The sequence below is a fragment of the Mauremys mutica genome, chromosome 7 (genome assembly GCF_020497125.1).
Source record: "Mauremys mutica isolate MM-2020 ecotype Southern chromosome 7, ASM2049712v1, whole genome shotgun sequence".
In the NCBI taxonomy this organism is placed as follows: Eukaryota; Metazoa; Chordata; order Testudines; family Geoemydidae; genus Mauremys; species Mauremys mutica.
In genome coordinates this window covers 84,619,173-84,640,583 of record NC_059078.1, presented here as the reverse complement: position 1 = coordinate 84,640,583, position 21,411 = coordinate 84,619,173, and the positions used below count along the sequence as shown (strand labels likewise).

The window sequence follows — 21,411 nt, the reverse complement described above, 5'->3', positions numbered from 1 at the left end:
AAAATAGACTTTAAATGTGACAGCTTTCTATGATAGACAAATATAGAGAGCTATTATTGTTAAATTTGTTCTTAGAGATACTTTGTTGTCTTGCGCGGCCTTTACCTTTCCCTTTTTCCATCCACTTCTCCTTTCCTCCCCCCCCCATTCGTTTGTTTTAATGTTTTGCTCGGTTGGCTCATTCTCTTGCATAGGTACCATGCCATACCATACCAGCTGTGCAAAGAACTGATTTTTTTGGTTCATTAGAAATCTGAAAAATATGAAGTGTTTTGGGTTGATTCAAAGATGAAATTTTTGAAGACTTTTGGTGAATCAAAAAGTCAGAAATTAATTTGGGGATGAACAAAATGAGTAAATATTTAAATATTAAATATAGTGGAAGGAAAAATTGAAACAAAGTTGTTTTGAACTAAGAAAAGTTAAAACAAAACATTTCATTTTGGGGGGGATTTTTTTAAACCTTTTTTTTTAACAGAAAAAATTGGTGAAATTGACATAAATTTGAGAAATGTTTTGGTCCATCTGAATGTGCATTTCTTACCAAAATAAGTTCTTGGTCGAAAGATGTCACCAGCTCTAATATACAGTTAATCTCCAGATTGCCTTGATATAGAACAGAAAAACTATTCTTTACATGCCTGTATTTATGTGTTCTAAACTGTCATTGTTCCTGTTCTAGCCGCATTGTTCTTCTGCTTTATATTTATTTGGAAATAGCAGCAGATTTCAGAAGCCTCAGACTTTGTCTTTGTATTTTTCAAGATCCAGGGTGTTAGATCACTACTTTGTGAGGCTGCCAGTGGCAACTATTATTTTACCCAATATAGAAAACTCTCCTCACTCATCACTTTCAGCAATTGAATTATGAATCATTCTAACTGGACTATGAAAATGCTTTTTAAGAGTTGTGGTAGTGACTCAGTAAAACGTTAGAAAAAATAATACCGGTACAGCTATTTCTACAGGACAGATCTTGTTGGGGGATATGGGCTATTGCTCTGACAATATCAAGCACTGAAAATAAGGTCCTGTACAGGCAAAGACTTATCTATTAGGAGTAGGCCATTGACTACAATGGTACTACTCATAGGGTAGAATCCTGGCCATATTACAGTCAATAGAAGCATCACCATTGATTTCAACGGGGCAAGATTTCACTCATATTTTCTAAAGACAAGTATAGGTGTAAGTCTTTATTAGATCCAGACCCTTATTCATGATAACACTGAATTAGGAAAATCATGATAATACTTTAGATATGCAATTTATAGGACATTTGTCATCAAAATGTAACAAAAAGAAACTGACAACAGAAGGCTACCAATAATCTGATCTTTCTGAAATTGTGCATACACATATATTTTTGTATAAGCTAGCAAACAGGCTGTTTGAATTTTAGAGTTCCAATCACTTTTTAATCATTTTCATTTGTCTCAAATTTATATTTTTCTATTATACCACATTCCTGGAGAAGTATGGGAACTTTCCAGGAGCCAAAATAATTGAAAATATTTTTATGATTAAGATAAGTCAGTTTTGAAAATGAAGTGATTGCTTGGACTCAGTGAGAAAAGATATGGTGAATCTTTAATAGTAAATTAGAGATAAAATCTTTTGGCTCAGGATCCTGATTTAGAACACTTTAAAATTTGGAATTGTTTGGATCTGTGGTCTGGTTTTGGTTCAGTATAATTTTGGAGGTCACTTGCAATGTTTGGATCCAAATACAGGTACACACAAGCCCAAAGTTAAGAGGAGCCTGGATGTTATTTTTATTTTGGTCCATCTCTATCAAAAATAGAATCACAACAGAAGGTTAATGCAATAATTTAGAAATATAAACAAATCTATCCATGAGGTTAAAGTCCTCAGGAAATTTATTGATAGTGTTTGGCCACTGAAGAGACTGGGTCTTTGAAGTTGCTGTAGATGCACCAAAAATAGAGATTTCCCCCCCTCCTCTGCAAAGTCCACACGCTCCTGTCCAGTGGAACTGTTGCATGTATTTGACGATTTGGTAAATCCAGCTCAGAAACAAAGGCAGACATTTCTTCTTGTGTTTTTTAAATTCATTTCATGGATGAAATTAACTGGATTTGAACCAGGTTTCCTGTGTCTGTGGTGCCAGGTCTGTGCCTAGAGGAGACAAATGTAATGGCTACTGTCTCTGGATTTAGATCAATAAAATTCACAGAAGTTCTAGAGGTTTCAGAGGAAGTTTGGCTTCTGATCTGTGAAAAAAAAATCTCTTTATCTCTTTGAGATCCTTCATATCCAACAAACATCCATTCAGCACAATCTTTCTATATCTTAACTCTTGAGATTTTTCCAGTTCCCCCACCTGTTCTTTCTATTCCCCATCTCCTCACAGAGATTATCCACTTTGTCATCTTTCTTCCCCTCTTTTAAAAAATGAATTATGTGATAGAGTTCTTAAGTTTTTGTATCTTAAAATGTGCTGTTGAACATCTGTTTAAGTGACTCCATCCATACTGGATTAACACATTAGCTGGTTGCTTCTGCTGAAGTGATACCAGTGAAACAGTTAAAGTTATTTAAACTGCCATCATTGGAGTATCTTCCAAATTCTTCCCTCAGGAGGTGTCGGAGTGAAGTTTTCCCTCCTTCTGGTATGGAGGCCAAACCTTCTGCTTCCACCAAAGAGGCTACGAAGTGCTATATTAACTCCATTTTCATGGAGTCCTCAGGTCTGATCTATACTGTCTCATGGGCCTCTGCTATTCTTCTGTGACTGACTCTGCTCTTTAAAGAGGGGCTCTTTTGGTCAAGTGGGGCTACAGGGAAGTCTCAAGGAGCTAAAGGGAAAAGGAGGGAACAGTGTGCACCAAGACCCTGTACCCGGTAAACCCCTTCTCAGTCAGCCCCTCCCACTCTCAGATCTTCAGTTCAATAGGGAAGAGAGTATTTTCCATTGTTGTTTGGTGTTTGGTGTGCCTAGGAATACCTTCTACAAGATGCTATGGGGGGGGGGGGACAGTGCCACAGAGGCCTGTAAAGGATCTTCTGCATGGATCTCAGAAGGATGATTAGATCATAGAGAAATAATAAATTGTTGTAAAAGCATTAAAAAACTTCTTGGTGTTAAACACTTCCTCTTCTGGCACCTATCTTGCTGGTGTTTCTGTAAGTGTTGCCATTTCTCATTCACTTTTTCAAGGACCAATCGTATACTTCCAAGTTCTACTGTGACTGCTGCAGCTTTGCTTTCCATAACTCTGTGAGGTGTACACACAAGTGTTCCCATTTCTGTCAATCTGTTGCCATGACTGGTTGTTCATATTTAGTCTTACACTGGATTCTAAACAGTCTCGATCACCACACGATTATGTCAAGTTCAGACCTCTTTACTTTCAGTGGTGGACATTAACTTGACAGTTCTGACATATTAATGATTAATAGACCAGTGATTCCTGACAATGAAGACTGGATTCTCTCAAAACAAATGCTATATTTGGCTTAAAAGATAACGTGGTGCTTAAATTACACAGGTCAACTTGTATGCAGTGTTGTAGCTGTTGGTCCCAGGATATTAGAGAGACAAGGTGGGTGAGTAACATATTTTATTGTCCCAACGTCTGTTGGAGAGAGACATGGACCGAATAGAGACACTGGATTTATGGCTTATTACAACAATCTATAACCCACTAAACCCTACTGTTCCAGCTTTTTCCCCCTCTTATGAATGGAGAGGCATTCATGGGTCACTTACCTTGAATGGTCCCTTTGAAATATATGTTACTACTTTTGCTAAATAATCCGTTCCACCTTGTATTTAGCTGTGACGCTCTTAGTACATTTCCCAGACCCGAAGAAGAGCTTTGTGTAATCTTGACAGCTTCTCTCTCTCATCAATAGAAGTTGGTGCAATAAAATATATTACCTCCTAGTCTCTCTAGTATGTTAACTTAACACTAAAAGGTCCAAATGCAAAGCTGACTGCAGATTCTGAGCAACTGGTTACTACAGTCCTTCAGTGTCCCAGAAATCCAAACCGAGTTAAGAATTAAACATTGAAATGTTGACAAAAGTAGATAGGGTTAACAATATAATGTCATAAAATGCCCTGCCTTGTAGAAAACTTAGAAATGTCTTACTGCAGCAATGGGGAAATTTGGGCATTACATTCTGCATGGATTGTGCCAAGATGTTAAAAAGGAAGCCCTGGGCAGTGCATTAGTTAGGGAAGGGTATAAAAGGATTGAAGGCTCTAGGACCCTGGATAAGGATGTAGATCATCCTGGTATCAGGAGCTGCATGTGGGTGCACATTAATAATGAATTATTGATGAGTCTTAAAAGCAGTTAGTCAGTTAGTTCCAATCAGAATATAAAAGGAGTTGGAGCCTTGTTTAATCTATCTTTCTAAGGCTCCTAGCACTTGTATCTGAGTATCATTATTTTTATTATTCCTTCCTCTTGTTCTTGCCATTTTTCCCTCACACCATCTTAAGAGAAAATTGTATTCATATGAATATCTAGCTTTTATATAGCACGTTTTATCACTAGATTTGAAAGCACTTTCATCCACATTTTACAGATGGGAAAATAAGTTACAGAGAGGTGAAGTGACTTGCCCAAGGTCACCAACAAGTAATAGCAGAACTGAGACTAGAGCCCATGTCTTTTGAGTCCAAGTCCAGTGCTCTCTCTACTAGATCTCACTGCCTCCCGCTTTATTCTGCTTTTCTTCCTTTTGTTGAATTCATCTAGTTTTCCTGTGTATCTCAGTCTACCTCCCTCCCTTCCTCCATCCCATGTTGCTTCAGAGCTCTTTCCTTTGCTCCTGATCTTCAATCAGTGACAATTTCTTCTGCAGCTGCTCAAGGTCACAGTGGGTTTTTGATCTTAAGGACCTTTCTTCTGCTGGGGGAAGCAGGGGATTTGTAATTCCCTGGGATACACCTGCTCCCTCTCTAACTGTGTCGGTATGTGACAGTGTGTCTACAGTAGGAAAAAAGATTGTGTTTTTAAAATATGTTAGGTAACATATTAACTAGTGTTTGTTCAAATTCTAGTGTACAAAATGCAAGTTGTAGTTCTAACACGTATAAGCTGGTTAACACGAACCCTCATTTCACCCTGGCTAATGAGTGCTAAAACTACACTTGCCTTTTAACACATTTTAATTAACATAAATTAGCTGACTAAACACATTTAAAATACTTTCCCCCCTTCCCCTAGTGAAGACAAGCCTTGAGAGGGTGAGAATTTTGCTGCAAGCTGGCTCAGTTTGAGCACCAGTGATGTTACGCTGCTTTGATGCATTTGCTATGGATAAAAATCGAGATGTGGCATCCTAATTTCCTTTTATATCCTAATCTGATAATTGACTTAATTAAACTTCCAGAATATTTAATATTCTGCATTTTTCTATCTTAGTGGGAGATAAATTAAATGAAAAGAAACACTTGGAGGTTTGCCAAAGTAGTCTTTAAGATGCCTGATTACTAACTGTCAACTATGTTTTTAAACTGCTTTAAAATCTGAAAAGTTACAGCGAGACTTCTGTGAGCTTACTATTTCACTCCCACTTGGTCAGATGTGGGGAAAGCAGGAGCGCTCCTCCTTGTTGTTTTACATTTTAAAATTCTAGCTTCCTGCCATACGGCACCATTGGAGAAGATAGCTAGTCTCTATGATAAAAGCGTTGGCTTCACGACACAGGAAATGCCCTTCTATTTTCATACAGTGGCAATGAAGTCCAGAAGCTCTCTTCTCCTGTCAAAAAAGAGAGGAAAATAATGGGAGAATAACTGATCAATAACTGTGAGAAAATCCTGTTTGATCGCCTAAATATTTTTGCTCTTCATTTTGTAAAGGCTTCAAATGGTATTTTTTAACTGTTTTTAAACCAAGGAATCTCTCTCACTTCCTCTACCCAACCCCCTGTTGCCCTGTCCACACTAGGAGCAAGAATGGTGTGTTGCCAAGCAGGGCTCACCCAAAAACTACTAAGTAGAGTTTCCTAATGCAATTCTGCTTAGCATGAGTTTAACACTGTTTCACTGACCAGTATGGATAGGAAGGCTTTTAAAAAAACAGCAACATATAAACAGTACTACAGACAGAAACAGTATTCAGAAAATAGGGATAGGGATGGATTTTTTTAAAGATGTTTTAGGTACCTAAAGAGGCAGATAAGTGCTTATTGGGATTATTAAAATTGTATCAGCAGGTGAAATCAATGGGATTTAGGTGTCTAACCTGTGTCTGAAAGTCCTTCTTAAGTACCTATCTGCCTCTTTAGGTGCCTAACTGCCTTTGAAGATTTGGTCCTACCTCTAGTTTCTGAATATAGTTGGGTTATTGGTCCTGTTAGTGCAAACAGATCTGCTACAATTTTGTTTGACTTCATTGGGATTCTTCATAGGAGTAAGGATTTACTTAAGTGGATTTGTTTTTAGTATCACAGTCATAGTCCATCTGTGAAAGCAAACAATGTTATAGCCATATCTTTGTTTGAACATTGTTTCTCACACTTTTAAAACTGTTTGTGTGGATGTGGCTTCTGTATATTGGATGGGTTTAAATGTGTGGTTGGTACTTGTGTATAATATCTGCACCTTATTCTAGAAGTCAATGAAGAGCCTGGGAGAGAGGAGAGGTAGGTTAAGTCTTAAGTATGCAAAATCATCGGGAAAAACATTGTTTTCCAAAAGTAGAGCAAAAGTCCCCTGAAACCTGAAAAAGTTTAGGAGTGGGATGCTGACAAGGATCAGGCAGGTTTTGTAATGTTTTTTTATTTTAATTGAGAGGCTCAATCTTCCAGACGCTATAGGTCATGTTGTAATCTGGTCTTGCCTAGTTCAGAGAAATGTGAGTATTTGGTGATTCTTTAAAGATAGTTGCAGGTGACTTTGGAATAAGCTAGTCAAAATGTTGACTTTTAAAACAGTATCCAAATTAATTTGCAAATATTACTACTTTCTTTATATGATGATTTTACAAGTTACACATCTCTTTACATGTCACTAAAATCCAACCCATCAGTTTGGTCCAGTTCCCTAACTTGTTGTTCTGTTCATATTAGCGTTCCATGAAGGTACTTCCCTATGTTGTACTAAGACATGAAATGAAAGTATCTTGATTTTGACAAGTTTCCTGTCTGCTTATGCCAAATGTTTACTTCCATAAATGTAAGGTGTCATGGGTTACTTAACATAAGTGAACAGGATTATGGTATAGGTCAATTTAGGCTATATCATTGTTATCATATTTGTACTTAATATTGTTGTGTGTGTGTGTGTGTGTGTGTGTGCACGTGCACGTGTGCGCGCTAGCCAGCATATATTAGTCAACCAGAGAAAACTAACTATTAATATAATTTTAATCTGTGGGTTAAAAAAATACCAGTGTAAAGCAAAATTAATTTTTAAATAGCAAATTCTGGATTTATCTCTCTATTCACTTTTCCCCTCTCTAATAATCACGTTGAGCGTTCTACATCTGGAGACTACCCTCACATTTTAGAGGTTGGGGTCAGCTTGATCCAGTGGATAATATATTTGACTGGGAGAGACAAGACCTGAGTTCTAGTCCCCCAGTTATGTCTCTGATCTGCTTGGACAAGTCGGTTCTGTCTCTGTGCACCTGTTTCCCTTCCCAACTTTGTCTGTCTTATCTGCTTACACTGTAAGGGCCAGATTTTTTAAAGTATTTTGGCATCTAAGGATGGAGATAGGCACCTAATGGGACTTTCAGAAGAGCCAATCTCCATCTTTAGATGCCTAAATACCTTTAAAAATCTACCTTGGAGTAAGAACTGTCTCTCATATTGTTTTTGTATAGTGTACTGGTCTCAGTTGGAATCCCTAGGTGCTACTGTAACAAAAATAATAATGAAAGGTAAAATATTTAGCCATTAATACTAAAATCTGAGTCCTGTATAACAAGCTAGATGGAAGCAAGAGCGCAGAGGATTATATCCAGTGTTACCAAGTGACTAGAGGGAGGTTCTGTGTTGTATCCTCCAAAATTCATTGCAGAGACCAATTTTATTTAATATTACATAAATGGTCTTAAAAACTATTAAAGTTTTAGAGTGATAAAAATTCATTGATAATATTAAGATAGGAAGCAAGTCAATACTTCCTGAGGAAACAGCATATTATAATAATTAGGGAAGTGGGCAAGTGACAAAGGGTATTCTGTGTCTCAAGCATGCATATAGACCTAATGAAAGAGAATATATATTTAATAGAGTACAGCTGCAGGAAAAAATTAAGAAAGGGACATAAAGGAAAAAGTCAGTGATGATGGAGTCACAGTGTATGCATTATGTAAAAAAAGCAAATGATGTTCTAAGATATATAACTAAGGCAACTGCATTTAACTCAGAGACAATGACTGAATTAGAAAATACTTCATTTGCAATGTTATGGAGGATTTGAATTTGCTTCATAAAGGAAATTAAAATCTTAGACTCTAACTTTATTTTGGGGGTGACGTGTGGAAAAGGCTGAAGAAGCTGTATATAGCTAAGTTCGAAAAGAGGAGAACATTCAGAAGTAACATACACATATATTTATGTGGCAACCACACAGCAATCTGTGAATGAACTTTGTTTACCTTAGTAAAATTTATGGGCAAGGACTAAACATAAGGAGACTGAGGGTATGAATCCACAAAAGTACTTTGGAGCTTATGTCCCATTTTGGGGGCACCTAAGTCCTGTGTTTAGGTATCACCATGATCCATAAAACTCTCGCTCGTCTGCGTCCTAACCTGTAGGTGCCTAAACTCCCTCAGCTTCTGGGCATGTGAGTGCCCAGGGACATATCTCCTTCCTGAGCATTCCTCATGATAGGTGTCTGGATGCCTAAGCCTCAGAGAAATTCACATTTGGCGGCCTAAGTTGTGTGTGTGTGTATGGGGTTGATTCCAGTAGGTGGCCCCTGAGCATGCCTACTGAATTGAACCACTCAGGCAAGTTCACACAAAATCATCAGAGGGAGGAGGACCTCTCTTATAACCTTTATGCTCAGTCAGGATGTGGGAGACCCCCATTTCAGGTCCCCCTCTCTTCCAGGGGAGAAGGGATTTGAATGGGGATCTGCCCCTCTCAGGTGACTGCCGTGGCCACTAGGCTATGGAATAGTCTGACATGGGACTCCCTCAATCTCTTCTATTGAAGTTTTTCCACTTTAATTAAACAATGGGATACTTAAAAATTAATTGGGCCAGAGAAAGAGTTAGAATGACTCAATAGTCTAGTGTTTAGGGTACTCATCTGAGAGGTAGCAGATCCCTCTTCAGATCCTTCGGGGGGACTTGAATTGGGGTCTCCCACATTCTGGGTGAGTACCTTATCCAATAGGCTAAAGGTTTAAGGAAGGTCCCCCAGTTGGTTTGTTTCAGGTCTTGCATGCAACTTAGGCAGCTGCACACTGATTTCCCCCAGTTTGTGGATCACTAGCAGAGCAAGGTGCTTTCATGTAGCCCAGATTTAGGTATCTATATCTGAGAGAGGAATAGCGTTTACAACATGCCATTCTGGTGAGCATCTCCTATTGGCTAGCTTAGGCTTCCAGTCCTAGTGTGCTGACTGCGTAGACTGCATTCTTATGTACCTATCTCTCCTCTTTCATTGTATCAGGAGCCTACGCACCTAACTCAGGCTTTGTGGATCAGTGTTAGTCCTGAGATTTTCTAGGTGCCACAACACTGAGTGTTGCAATGCCCAGGTCCCTGCATGGATCCCATATGTGGAGAGTGGATGTTGAGAAGAGATTTTTAGTTCAGAGAATAATTGGGATATGAAACAGGTTGATAGAGGCTATAACTGAAGATCAAAGAATTTAATTGTGGAATGGATGAATATCTAGAAACTTGGAGCATTTCTGAATAAACTTGCATATAGGTGGCTGTGATAACACAGCTCACTATAAAACCCTAAAAATATCTGTGCTATCCCTAGAGCTTCATGTTCTTGCATGTTTAGTTCCAGAAGGTGAAGCTTCCTCAGAGAGCTGGTGTACTGCCCCTGAGTCAAATATAAATTGCCTGCTCACTGGGTTTGACATGGGCTATATGTATTTATATAACATGCCAAGTGTTGAGCTTATTGTTAAGCATGATTGCCTTTTTATGGTTGTTGATTTCACTAGTCATACCTATTTAAATCCTGGAGTCCTTACTGAGGCACAAATATTGAATTTTGCCATGAGAAGGCCTTAAGGATTTGGCTCGATACAAGGGCATGATTCAATTAGTCCAAAGTGAGAAATACTTAGGGGTAGTAAAAATCCAGCTAACTGGAGTGTTGGATTGACTTAACGTTGACTCCAGGCTCTCTGACCCTCTGCACATAGCATAAATCAGGAGAATTCTGTAATGACATACACTTTTGGTCATATGGTTATAGGGAAAGGTAAAATCATGAACTATTTGAACTTAGGCCTTGTCTACACTACAGGGGAAATTTGATCTAAGCTATGCAATTTGAGTTACATGAATAGCGTAACTCAAATTGATGTTGCTTAGACCTACTTACTATGGGGTCCATACTATGTCATGTTGATGGGAGATGCTCTCTCATCGACTCCCCTTACTCTTTTTGATCCAGTGGAGTACAGGAGTCAATGGGAGAGCGATCTGCAGTTGATTTAGCGGGACTTCTCTAGACCCGCTAAATCAACCGCCGATGCATCGATTGCCACTCGTCGATTCCCCAGTAAGTGTAGACAAGTCCTTAGTAACTTTATTGGATACCGACAGAGTCAGAGCCTTTGCTTTCCAATCCTTTTCATAATGCTTGTTTTATTTATTTATTTATATATATAAATAAAATAATATTCTTGGCTGCATAGTTACCAGACACCTTGCTAAGACACAACAAGGTGCAGATGAATGCTAGGGTGGGATTATGTTATATGAAATAACCCAGCTCTGTAATGTGGGATTTCATTTATACAATGGCTTACTGATGATTAAAAAGACATTACACAATAGTTCAATTTATCCTAAGCAAATGATCAATGAGGGAAGTAGTGATCTGCTTCTGTTTAAGGCTCCCTCTGTGTTGCTTTGCCCCTGAGTCTTCCAAATTATCCTGAGGAAGCAAGATCTGGTTTGGTGGTCCCCCAGGCCTCCACAAAAATATAGGCTGGAAATAAAGGGCCCTTTTTATTCAATACTGAAAGTGCCATTTTCCAGCCATCAGCTGATGGGGAAAGAAGTGGCTACTGCATTTTTTTTTAATATAATGCATTTAGATGCAATGGCAATGGAAGGGCTGTGTCACGAGGCAGGGCTTCTCCTCAGCTTGCCAAGGACTCTCTGCTGCCCCCACAGTCTTTTTTAGGCAGTTTTATTGTCCAAACTTACACAGTTCCTTAGTTCTCCTTTTACATCTCAGACTTTTGCTGCCTCCCCTCCCGGGGGAATCTGAGGGTCCTGCTTTTTTTGTGTTCTCTGGCTTTGTCTCTCATTCGGTCACTCTTTGACCCCTTATAGCTCCAGGTGCAGCCCCATCCCCTAAATTAGCCCAACTGGGAGCACTTGTTCTGGCACAGGGACACTGGCCCTCCTTCAGTTTATGGGGCCAGCCTCCCTGTGACAGGTCCTTATTGACTTCAATTGACTTTCAGGCTGTCAGCAACTTCCTTCTCATTTTCCCCACTCATTCTTGTGTCTTTCACTTCACTCTTCTGCCCACAGTTTGAAGGAACCGAGGCTGGAAGCAGGGGCTTCAACTATTCTAAAAATCCTGATTTTTTTTCCTGTTCCTCTTCCTTTCCCTCAGTTTAATTTCTGCTTTCATCTAAATTTCATCTTATTTTAAAAATAAGTAATAAAGTGCAGCAAAAGAAAGTTATAGTAAACCAATCTTTGTTGAAATTTAAGTCACTATTTCCTTTAGCAAATATAGTACAGAATGGAATAATTTGGTTCTACATTACTTGTCAATTTTAATGTGCTTTAAAAACTCTTCTTTTCCTGGCAGGATTTGAAATCTAGCAATCAACGAGATGAAATTGCAGCAGCACGTGCTTCTCTGAAGGAAAATTCGTCTCTTCTACATTCAATTTGTTCAGCTTGTTTGGAACATTCAGATGTTGCATCCCTTATAGCCAGCAAGGACTCAATTTGCAATGAAATACAGAGCGCTCTCAATGTCATTTCTAATGCTTCTCAAGGAATTAGAAATCAAAAGGTTCATCCTACGTCTCATTCAGCTATGCTAGGAAGTGCACTTGATGAGCTTGAGGTAGGTATATACGTAAACATGTACCAACTGGAGAATGAATTAATTTATTTTAAATGAAGGTAGTGCTTGCTAGAGTGACATTGGAAGCATTAGAAACTGAAGTTCTGTTTATTCAGTGTGGACAATATTAATGCAAACTTTCCCATAAGGTGCATCAACCCTGACCTTGGTGGGACCACTTCCCGCAGATAAGGTGGTGGTTAGGTCTCCAAGCCTGTTTAGTTTCTGGATTCTCTAACACTGCCAGAAAGGGTGCTAATTAGTTCTTGTTGAGTTGCTGATGGAAGGGGTGGACACACACAGGACAGAAACCGGAATAAGCCCATTTTATAAATGCCACTAACCAGTTATCAGGTGAAAACAATTTTGGTTATCACTGGCCTGAGCTGGATTTCAACCAGTGTATTGGAATAAAAGATTCTGTCTTAATGCCGTCACATATGATTCACATAATTGAAGTTTAGGATTTGAATTATGCTCTTTTTCTGTCATTGTCATTTAATGAACAGTGACAAAGTGGTTAAATATCTTGTATTGGATCAACTTCTGTTGGTGAAAGAGACATGCTTTTGAGCCACACAGAGATCATCCTGGGACCAACACAGCTACAACGACGCTGCAGACTGTTTAATGAACAGACATGTGATTCATATGTTTAGACAAAAATTGCGTTTCTATTTTCAGCAGTTAAGAATATATTTGAGGAAAGTTGCATCTTTCTCTTCTCCCAAACAAGTCTTAATCATCTGAGTGAGGTTTCCCCTTTGCATGTGTGGCTCTGACCTGATCTATTTGACATTAGGAGACCAGAGTTCTAATTCCGGCTCTGCCACTGGTCTGTTGATTGATGTTGGACAAGTCCCTCTCCTCTTTGTGCCTCAGTATACCTAAATTGGGCATGATGATACTGACCTCCTTTGTAAAGCACTTTGAGATCTACTGATGACAATGCTATATAAGAGCAAGGTATAATAGTAATAATGTTGTTAGTATTCCTTCTGGTGCTTGAATTTACCCTCTGCACACACTTCCCTCTAGTAAAGAATCACTAGCTCTGCATTATTGTCAGTCAGGAAATTTAGGCTTGAAATTAGACGAAGGTTTCTAACCATCAGAGGAGTGCAATTCTGGAACAGCCTACCAAAGGAAACAGTGGGGGCGAAGGACCTCCATGACTTTAAGATTAAGCTAGATAAGTTTATGGAGGAGATGGTATGATAGGATAACGGGCTTAGTCAATAGGTCAATTAAGTGCCACACTGGTAATTAGTACAATGGGTCAATGATAGGATATTGTTAGCATTTTTCCAGAGGGTATGGCTGGAGAGTCTTGCCCGCATGCTCGGGGTTCAGCTGACCGCCATATTTGGGGTCGGGAAGGAATTTTCCTCCAGGGTAGATTGGCAGTGGCCCTGGAGGTTTTTCGCCTTCCTCCGAAGCATGGGGCAGGGGTCGCTTGCTTAAGGAGTGGGTGGATCGGCTTATGTGGCCTGCATCTTGCAGGAGGTCAGACTAGATGATCATAATGGTCCCTTCTGATCTTGAATTCTATGATTCTATGATTATGAGCTTGATCCTGCAAGGTGCCCTCAATTCCCATAATGTTAACAGGAGTGCTCCAGCTTGCACAGTTTGGATCTAATTCTGCAGCCAGAATGACAAGAACACTGTTCTGTGCTATTTTGTTATCAGGAGATAGGGATGACTTCTGAATGGGTGACAGACCCTTCCTGCCTAACACTGAAGTATCCCAGCACCACTGTATGTCTGAGTTCTGCTGGTCCGGTGAGCTGCATTAGAGAGATGCTGCATAATATAAGAGAATGGCTTTAACAGTAGAGGCAGCAGAATGATCTGACTAATAATGTCACTAGGTGCCATTGAACCATGCAGTATGTCTTGGAAGTAATTGCTCTCCCTTTTGCCTTTTCTGTACTGGGGAAATTTTAAAAAATATTCCCACCATTATTACTATTAAGCTACATCTATACTATCAGCTAGTGATGTGATTCCCCTGCTCGTATACACATACTTGGGGGAGTTCTCATTGAACTAACATGAGTATGCATATATGAGCAATGGAATCATACCCCTAGCTCATTGTGTAGCTGTAATCTTAGTTGAGCTGCTAATACTGGTGAAAGTCCTAATGTAGATAAGGCTTATTTGGCTGGACCATGTTAAATTAATCTGTTCTTTAGCAGGCATAACTGATTTAGTGCTAAAAATATTGGAAATTACCAGTTTGCTTAAATTGGGCTCTTAACGTTGCTAACACTGATTCAGCAAAACCAGTGTTATATCGTTGATGGTAATGTTTTTTTCCCCCTAAAATTCTCTAGCGAAGATAGGCTATTTATGCAAATATGTATATGACATCACACAATCTATATTGACTATGTGAAATCCATATCATGTTTCAGTTTTACTGTTTACTGTTACTACATTTGTTGTTTTTTAAAACATAGAGAACAATGGTAATTATTACAAGATCAGAAATCCTCCTTTTTGTTGAATTTATTTTTAGTTAGAAATATAAGAATATAGACGCTCAAACTACTGTTAAATATATTTTTTCATTTACTTGTATATTATTTTTTTTACCAACCACAAATGGGAGCTGAGGCTGTATGAGCTAGATAAAGCAAAATATATTGAGAATTTGCCATTTTTAATGATTTTACAAATTTAAAGGTTGTGCTTTATTTACAGAACGTTGAGTATGGTAAGAACCCAAAGTAACCTTTGCTCTGTCTTGCTCTTGCAAATACAGTGCTGTGAAACAAATTGATGTAGTAAATAATCTGTTGGAAGCAAACCTCATTAAATTTTATCATGTGGAAATGTATCAAGGAGTTTACACAACAAGTACTATCCAAGAGTTTTGCAATATCTTTCACCCTTACATGCAACTGGCAGTCTGAAAGTAAATAGAGATTTAGTTGAGCAAAACACAGGTAGAATTAGAACATTTTACCTCCTAAATTCTGTGTATCAAGAATTCCACAACAAACGCCATAGAATTCCTATGACATAGACTAATAATGTGTAATTGTTAATAATTACTAGGGTTGTCAAGCGATTAAAAAATCGACACAAATGAATTAATTAATCATGCTGTTAAACAACAATAGAATACCATTTATTTTAAATATGTTTGGATATATACTAAATTTTCAAGTATATTAATTTCAATTACAACACAGAATACATAGTGTACAGTGCTCACTTTATATTTATTTTTTATTACAAATATTTGCAGTGTAAAAAAACAAAAACATGTATTTTTCAATTCAACTCATACAAGTACTTTAGTGCAATCTCTTTATCATAAAAATTGATCTTACAAATGTAGAATTATGTACAAATCCCCCTGCATTTAAAAATAAAACAATGTAAAACATTAGCGCCTACAAGTCCACCCAGTCCTACATCTTGGTCAGCCAATCACTCAGACAAACAAGGTTGGTTACAATTTGCAGGAGATAATGCTACCTGCTTCTTATTTACAATGTCACCTGAAAATGAAAACAGGCATTCGCATGGCACTGTTGTGGCTGATGTTGCCAGATACTTACGTGCCAGATGCGCTAAAGATTCATATGTCCCTTCATGCTTCAACCACCATTCCAGAGGACATGCGTCCATGCTGATGGCGGGTTCTGCTCGATAACGATCCAAAGCAGTATGGACTGATGCATGTTCATTTTCATTATCTGAGTCAGATGCCACCAGCAGATGGTTGATTTTCTTTTTTGGTGATTCGGATTCTGTAGTTTCTGCATCAGAGTGTTTCTCTTTTAAGACTTCTGAAAGCATGCTCCACACCTCTTCCCTCTTAGATTTTGGATGGCACTTCAGATTCTTAAACCTTGGGTCGAATGCTGTAGCTATTTTTAGAAATCTCACATTGGTACCTATGCATTTTGTTAAACCTGCTATGAAAGTGTTCTTAAAACGAACGTGTGCTGGGTCATCATCCAAGACTGCTATAACGTGAAATATATGCAGAATGGAGGTAAAACAGAGCAGGAGACATACAATTATCCCTCCAAGGAGTACAGTCACAAATTTAATTGATAAATTATTTTTTTAACGAGGATCAGTATGGAAGCATGTCCTCTGGAATGGTGACCGAAGCATGAAGGGGCATACAAATGTTTAGCATATCTGGCATTTAAATACCTTGCAACACCAGCTACAAGAGTGCCATGCAAATGCTTATTCTCACTTTGTACAGGTGACATTGTAAGTAAGAAGCAGGGAGCAGTATCTCCCATCAATGTAAACAAACTTGTTTGTCTTAGCGATTGGCAGAATAAGTAGGACTAAGTGGACTTGTAGGCTCTAAAGTTTTACATTGTTTTGTTTTTGAGTACAGTTATTGTAACCCAAAAAAATCTGCATTTGTAAGTTACACTTTCACTATAAAGAGATTTCACTTCAGTAATAGTATGAGGTGAATTGAAAAATACTTTCTTTTGTTTATCATTTTTACAGTGCATATATTTGTAATAAAATATAAAGTGAGCACTGTGAACTTTGTACTCTGTGTTGTAATTAAAATTAATATTGAAAATATAGAAGAACATCCAAAATTATTGAATACATTTCAATTGGTATTCTATTGTTGTAAGTGCAATTAATCATGGTTAATTTTTCTGAGTTAATTGCATGAGATAACTGCAATTAATTGACAGCCCTAATAATTACATGTTGAAAACTGTATTAAAAGAACATGCAGGGCCAGATTCTTCAATGCCTTCTCAGGGCCTTTGCATCACCAGAGTGTAGGGGAGCTCACAGCTGTTGCAGAGCCACTATGTCTGTTTCCTGAGCCAGCCTCATCACCCACCACCTGTCCTCAGCATATAGGGTGTGTCCAGAGTGCAATGCAAGTGGCATGGAGTACCTTAGAGACCACACCTAGGTGGCAAAAATTAGAGAAGCCCAAAGGCTGCTTGAATGTACACCAGGGCTCAGGATGGCACAAATTTGCTCAGAATTCAGGGTGCTGTAGCCAGCTTTCACATTGCGCCAATCTTTCTTTTGCATGGAACAGAAGCTCAATGAAGCAGAGAATTTGGGCCTAACCATCCAATTTAAATATTCATTTTCTTTTGAAACTTGTTTTGCTTACTGCTCACTGCATTAATTCAGTAGCAGAAAAAGACATTCAGGCAAGACACATTAGCAAATCTGTACTGTAGCTGCTCAATCGGTCTACTTTTGTAGGTTCTGGTTTGTTTATGTTGACTCTTCTACCTGCCACTACCTCTGAATTGATCAAGGTAAAAACAGTCCATTATGGATCCTTTGTCTTACACCTGCCTGGGAAATATTGCCTGTTCTTTTGAGCTTCTCTACACTGTTGAAGAAAGCATACATATCTGATTAAATTATTGGAAGAATTAAAACCACAACCAGAATCCTTTGAGTGAGTCACTTCTTTTATTTAGTATCGGGGTGGGGGTAGCCGTGTTAGTCTGTATCCACAAAAACAACAAGGATTCCAGTGGCACCTTAAAGACTAACAGCTTTATTTGGGCATAAGCTTTCTTGGGTAAAAACTCCCACTTCTTCAGATGCATCCCAATATTTAAATTCTTGATTTATAAGTGAATGTTGTAGCCATTCATTCATGTATGATACGGATCATCAGATCATTTAGATATCATTACATAACCAGAACTTAAGAGGTCTGCTATGAGAAGGAATCCCTTCTGTTTCCCCCCTACTTTGAAGTTGCTTCTCTATGAGCATTTGGCTGTATTGGTTTACTCTGTGAGCATGTTGTCAGGCCATTCTGCAGCTTAGCCTCTGTCAGTACATTGGAGAAAGTAGCAATGCCAGCAGTAGCAATGTTTTCTCTGTGTCAAGCCATCCCAGGTCTGAAGCCCATTTAGGAGTCAGGATGTTATAGGAGGAGAGATATTGCAGTTGGCAGACAAACACCTGGAACCAGTATCTGCAAACCACTCCATGGGGTGGTACCTCTCTGAAACTGTTTAGTTTCAGTGATTGATTTCAATCACCTCCCAGAGTATTTAATTCCTGTGGGGGCTGTGGTAACCTCTCCTCCATGGCGTAGAACACAATCCTAAATAAACCATTCACACACAGCATAATACAATATGGTCCCTAAATACATTGTGTGCGATTGTATTATCTGTCACAGTGGGCACCCAACATTCCCCTAAAGACAGTAGGAGATGTGGGTGCTTATTACTCCTGAAAATCAGGTCACTTTTATTTAAGTGCCTTGGTTTAGGCACCGAAGTTTGAAAAAATATTTACATTACTTATTATAATTAAGAAAATGATCAAATAGCATAGAAGCAGTATTGTCAGAAGTGCCATGTCATAAACTCTATGTTGCAAAGAATTAACTAGACCTCCCTTGACTATATCACACTACCTTTTTTTTCATAAATACAAAAATACTTCTCCAGTTTAAACACCTTTGCCTTCTTGAGGCCTATGTGGAATTGTACATTTGCATGCACAAACAATATAAGGAAACTGCAGCACTCAGCGAGATTAGTTTCTATTTTTGAATTTTTGTCATCTTTTGGCTATGGTGGTGCTGACTGTTATCCATACTTAGAAGAGCCATAGAAGATTTGCACTTAGCTGAATAAATGCTTTGAATACTTAGGATACTTGACAGCTGCTTTGTCTTGACCACATTTCTGGATTCTGTATTTAAAGGTTAATTTTAAACAATACCTCCTTACAGCAATTTTGGTAAACAGTAGCTTTTATCAAAAGTTAGTTTAGACTTGTTAACTTTCAGGAAAATGTTTTTGTACATGTAGAGATAGATAAATTAAGTAGACCAATATGCCATAGTCTCTCTGAACTGTTATTTCAGTGTTACTGCACCCAGCTGTACTACTTTAAAATTACTATATCAAGTTATAGTGATAATATAGTATTTACCTCTCAATAGAGCAAAAGAGCAAAAGTACAGAAACAAAAGAAGAGGACACGAAAAAAGATTTAGCAGAAATTCCTTACCATCAAGTGGTTTCTCCTGCATCCTTCTCCAAATGTATCATAATCTAGTGAACTGGCATACGCTAGTTTTGCAGATAGATCATCATCATCATCAATTCATTGTGGCTGTATTTATGAGCCAGCACCTATATGTTGGTGGGGATCACAGCATTTTCATTTCACAGAGAGAAAGTAACAGAGTGAAAACTCAGACCAGAACTAGTAAATTATTACTCATTACTCTTATTGACAAGAATAACTCCATCTGACTGGCAAATTGTTAATAGGATTGTGAAGTTTTCTCATCAAAAATAGTACTAGCTAATGTGGGGCAGTCTCCTCTGGCTTCTAAAAATTAATCATCCCCTACCCCATGTACCCACATATTATATACACTTCTTTACCCATGTACATTAACATGCAGCTTTTGCTAGTTGCAATATTTACAATTTTCCATTTGACATGTGGCATAATCAAACCCACAGGTTTGACACAGCTCAAGATGCTTGGCAAGAAGTAGAAAGGTTTATGAGTTTCCACTTGCTTAAAGTTCTTTGGTGTTTTCACGGCAAGTAAGATAGCTATCTGTTCAGAGGACAATGATTTATTACAAAATTTGGAACAGTTATGCTGTTCAACATTTAGTTGGAGAGTTCTTGATTTAGTTCTGTTGCAAAATTTTCTAGACAATATTGGAGGCCGTGACTGAAGTCTCTGGGTGAAATTCTGGCCCAATGAAGTTAATGGGAGTTTTTCCATTGATTTTAGTGGAGTCACAATTTCAGCCCCATGTGCCTATTCTATTGTAAAGGTATCGTGGTTAAAAGCAGGTGCAGTATTGAGGAGACTAAGAATAGTCCAGGAGACTTGACAGTATTGTGCAAAAGAAAAATAAAGTGCCAGTGAAATTATTCACATTAGAGAAATTTTAATATAACAAAATGGCAGATTAAGTTCATCCTCCAAAATACAGTATATAATGCAAACAGAGCTTCACCCATCAAATAACTAGCTTAATAGTTTGCAGGCCAGAAGTCTTGCTATTTGCTTTCTGTATCTGTATAGGAAGAGGGGGAAAGCTTTGTTATTTAAAGATACTGCATGTCTGGGACAATGGGTAAGAAAGACAATACACCAGGGATCTGGTTCAATTAGGTTTATTAGCTTTATTAACTCACCTGGCTAATATTAGGTAATAAATTGTACAGCACAAGTCTAGTCGTTCCTTAATTGTTTCCACCTATTTGGGAAGGCTGCCTTCAGCCCTCCCCTTCCAGTTCCAGCCAGTTGCTGGGCTCCTACTGCCCTCCCCTTGTTTGAGGGATAAGGGGAGATGGGGTGGGGCAACTTATCTCCCTGCAATTTCAGAAATAGGGAGCCACAATCATGCTTCCTTAGGGGATTCCTTCCCCTAAGTCTACTTGCAGTTCTGGTTTATCAGGGAACCAAATCCCCTGTGGAATGAGTACCTGCACTGGACACCTGCCAAAAGAAGGTCCCAACAATTAGCTTGGCTGACTTGAAGGAGCCACTAAACCTTTTCTTCCCACTGTCCACACAAAGCCCCCTGCACTCAAGGTTGCATACTCTCCTCCTTAACATAGATCACTTCATCAATCGTTTGCAGGCCAGAGGTCTTCCTATTTGCTAGCTATACCTTATTGGGAAGGGAGAAAAACTTTGTTATTTAAAGGCACCAGACCTTTTTCTCACTCTCACAGTAGATCACTGTGTTCCAGGGCTAGTCAGTCTTCCTCGCTTCTCTAATACTTAGCTCACTTAGAAAACAAGAGAGGAGTGTTGGATTCCACAAATCTACCAATCCCTACTAGAGGGGAGATATGGGCTTCTCCTATTCTCGCTTCCTAAGAGGGGCTAAAGCAGTGTTTCCCAACCTGGAAGGAAGGCTCCCAGACTAACGAAGGTAGGGTTCTCTGAATTATTCAAAAGGTAGTGCAAATGTTGCACTAGCAAAATGGCTATTTGTATTTCACAATTGAATGGTTCAATATATATTAGTTGGAAATCAACTATTTGTTATAAGTGAATTACCTCTATGTTAATAAATCAGTAAATACTTAAACATTATTTACTAATTGTGTATGCAATTTGCAAAACCCTTATTAGTATGCTAGTTATCAAAGTATAAGCTTTTTCCTTTCTCTCTCATGCTGTGGTGGG

At 38.5% G+C, this 21,411-nt stretch overlaps 1 protein-coding gene across 1 annotated transcript in view; it reads left to right on the top strand.

Annotated features, from left to right (window-relative positions):
- CTNNA3 (catenin alpha 3) overlaps window positions 1-21,411 on the top strand; it is a 967,088-nt gene that overhangs the window by 183,257 nt on the left and 762,420 nt on the right. Inside the window, exon 7 of the mRNA XM_045025624.1 lies at window positions 11,968-12,231. Coding sequence (XP_044881559.1) covers window positions 11,968-12,231 — 264 coding nt within the window. The remainder of the gene's footprint in view (window positions 1-11,967; window positions 12,232-21,411) is intronic.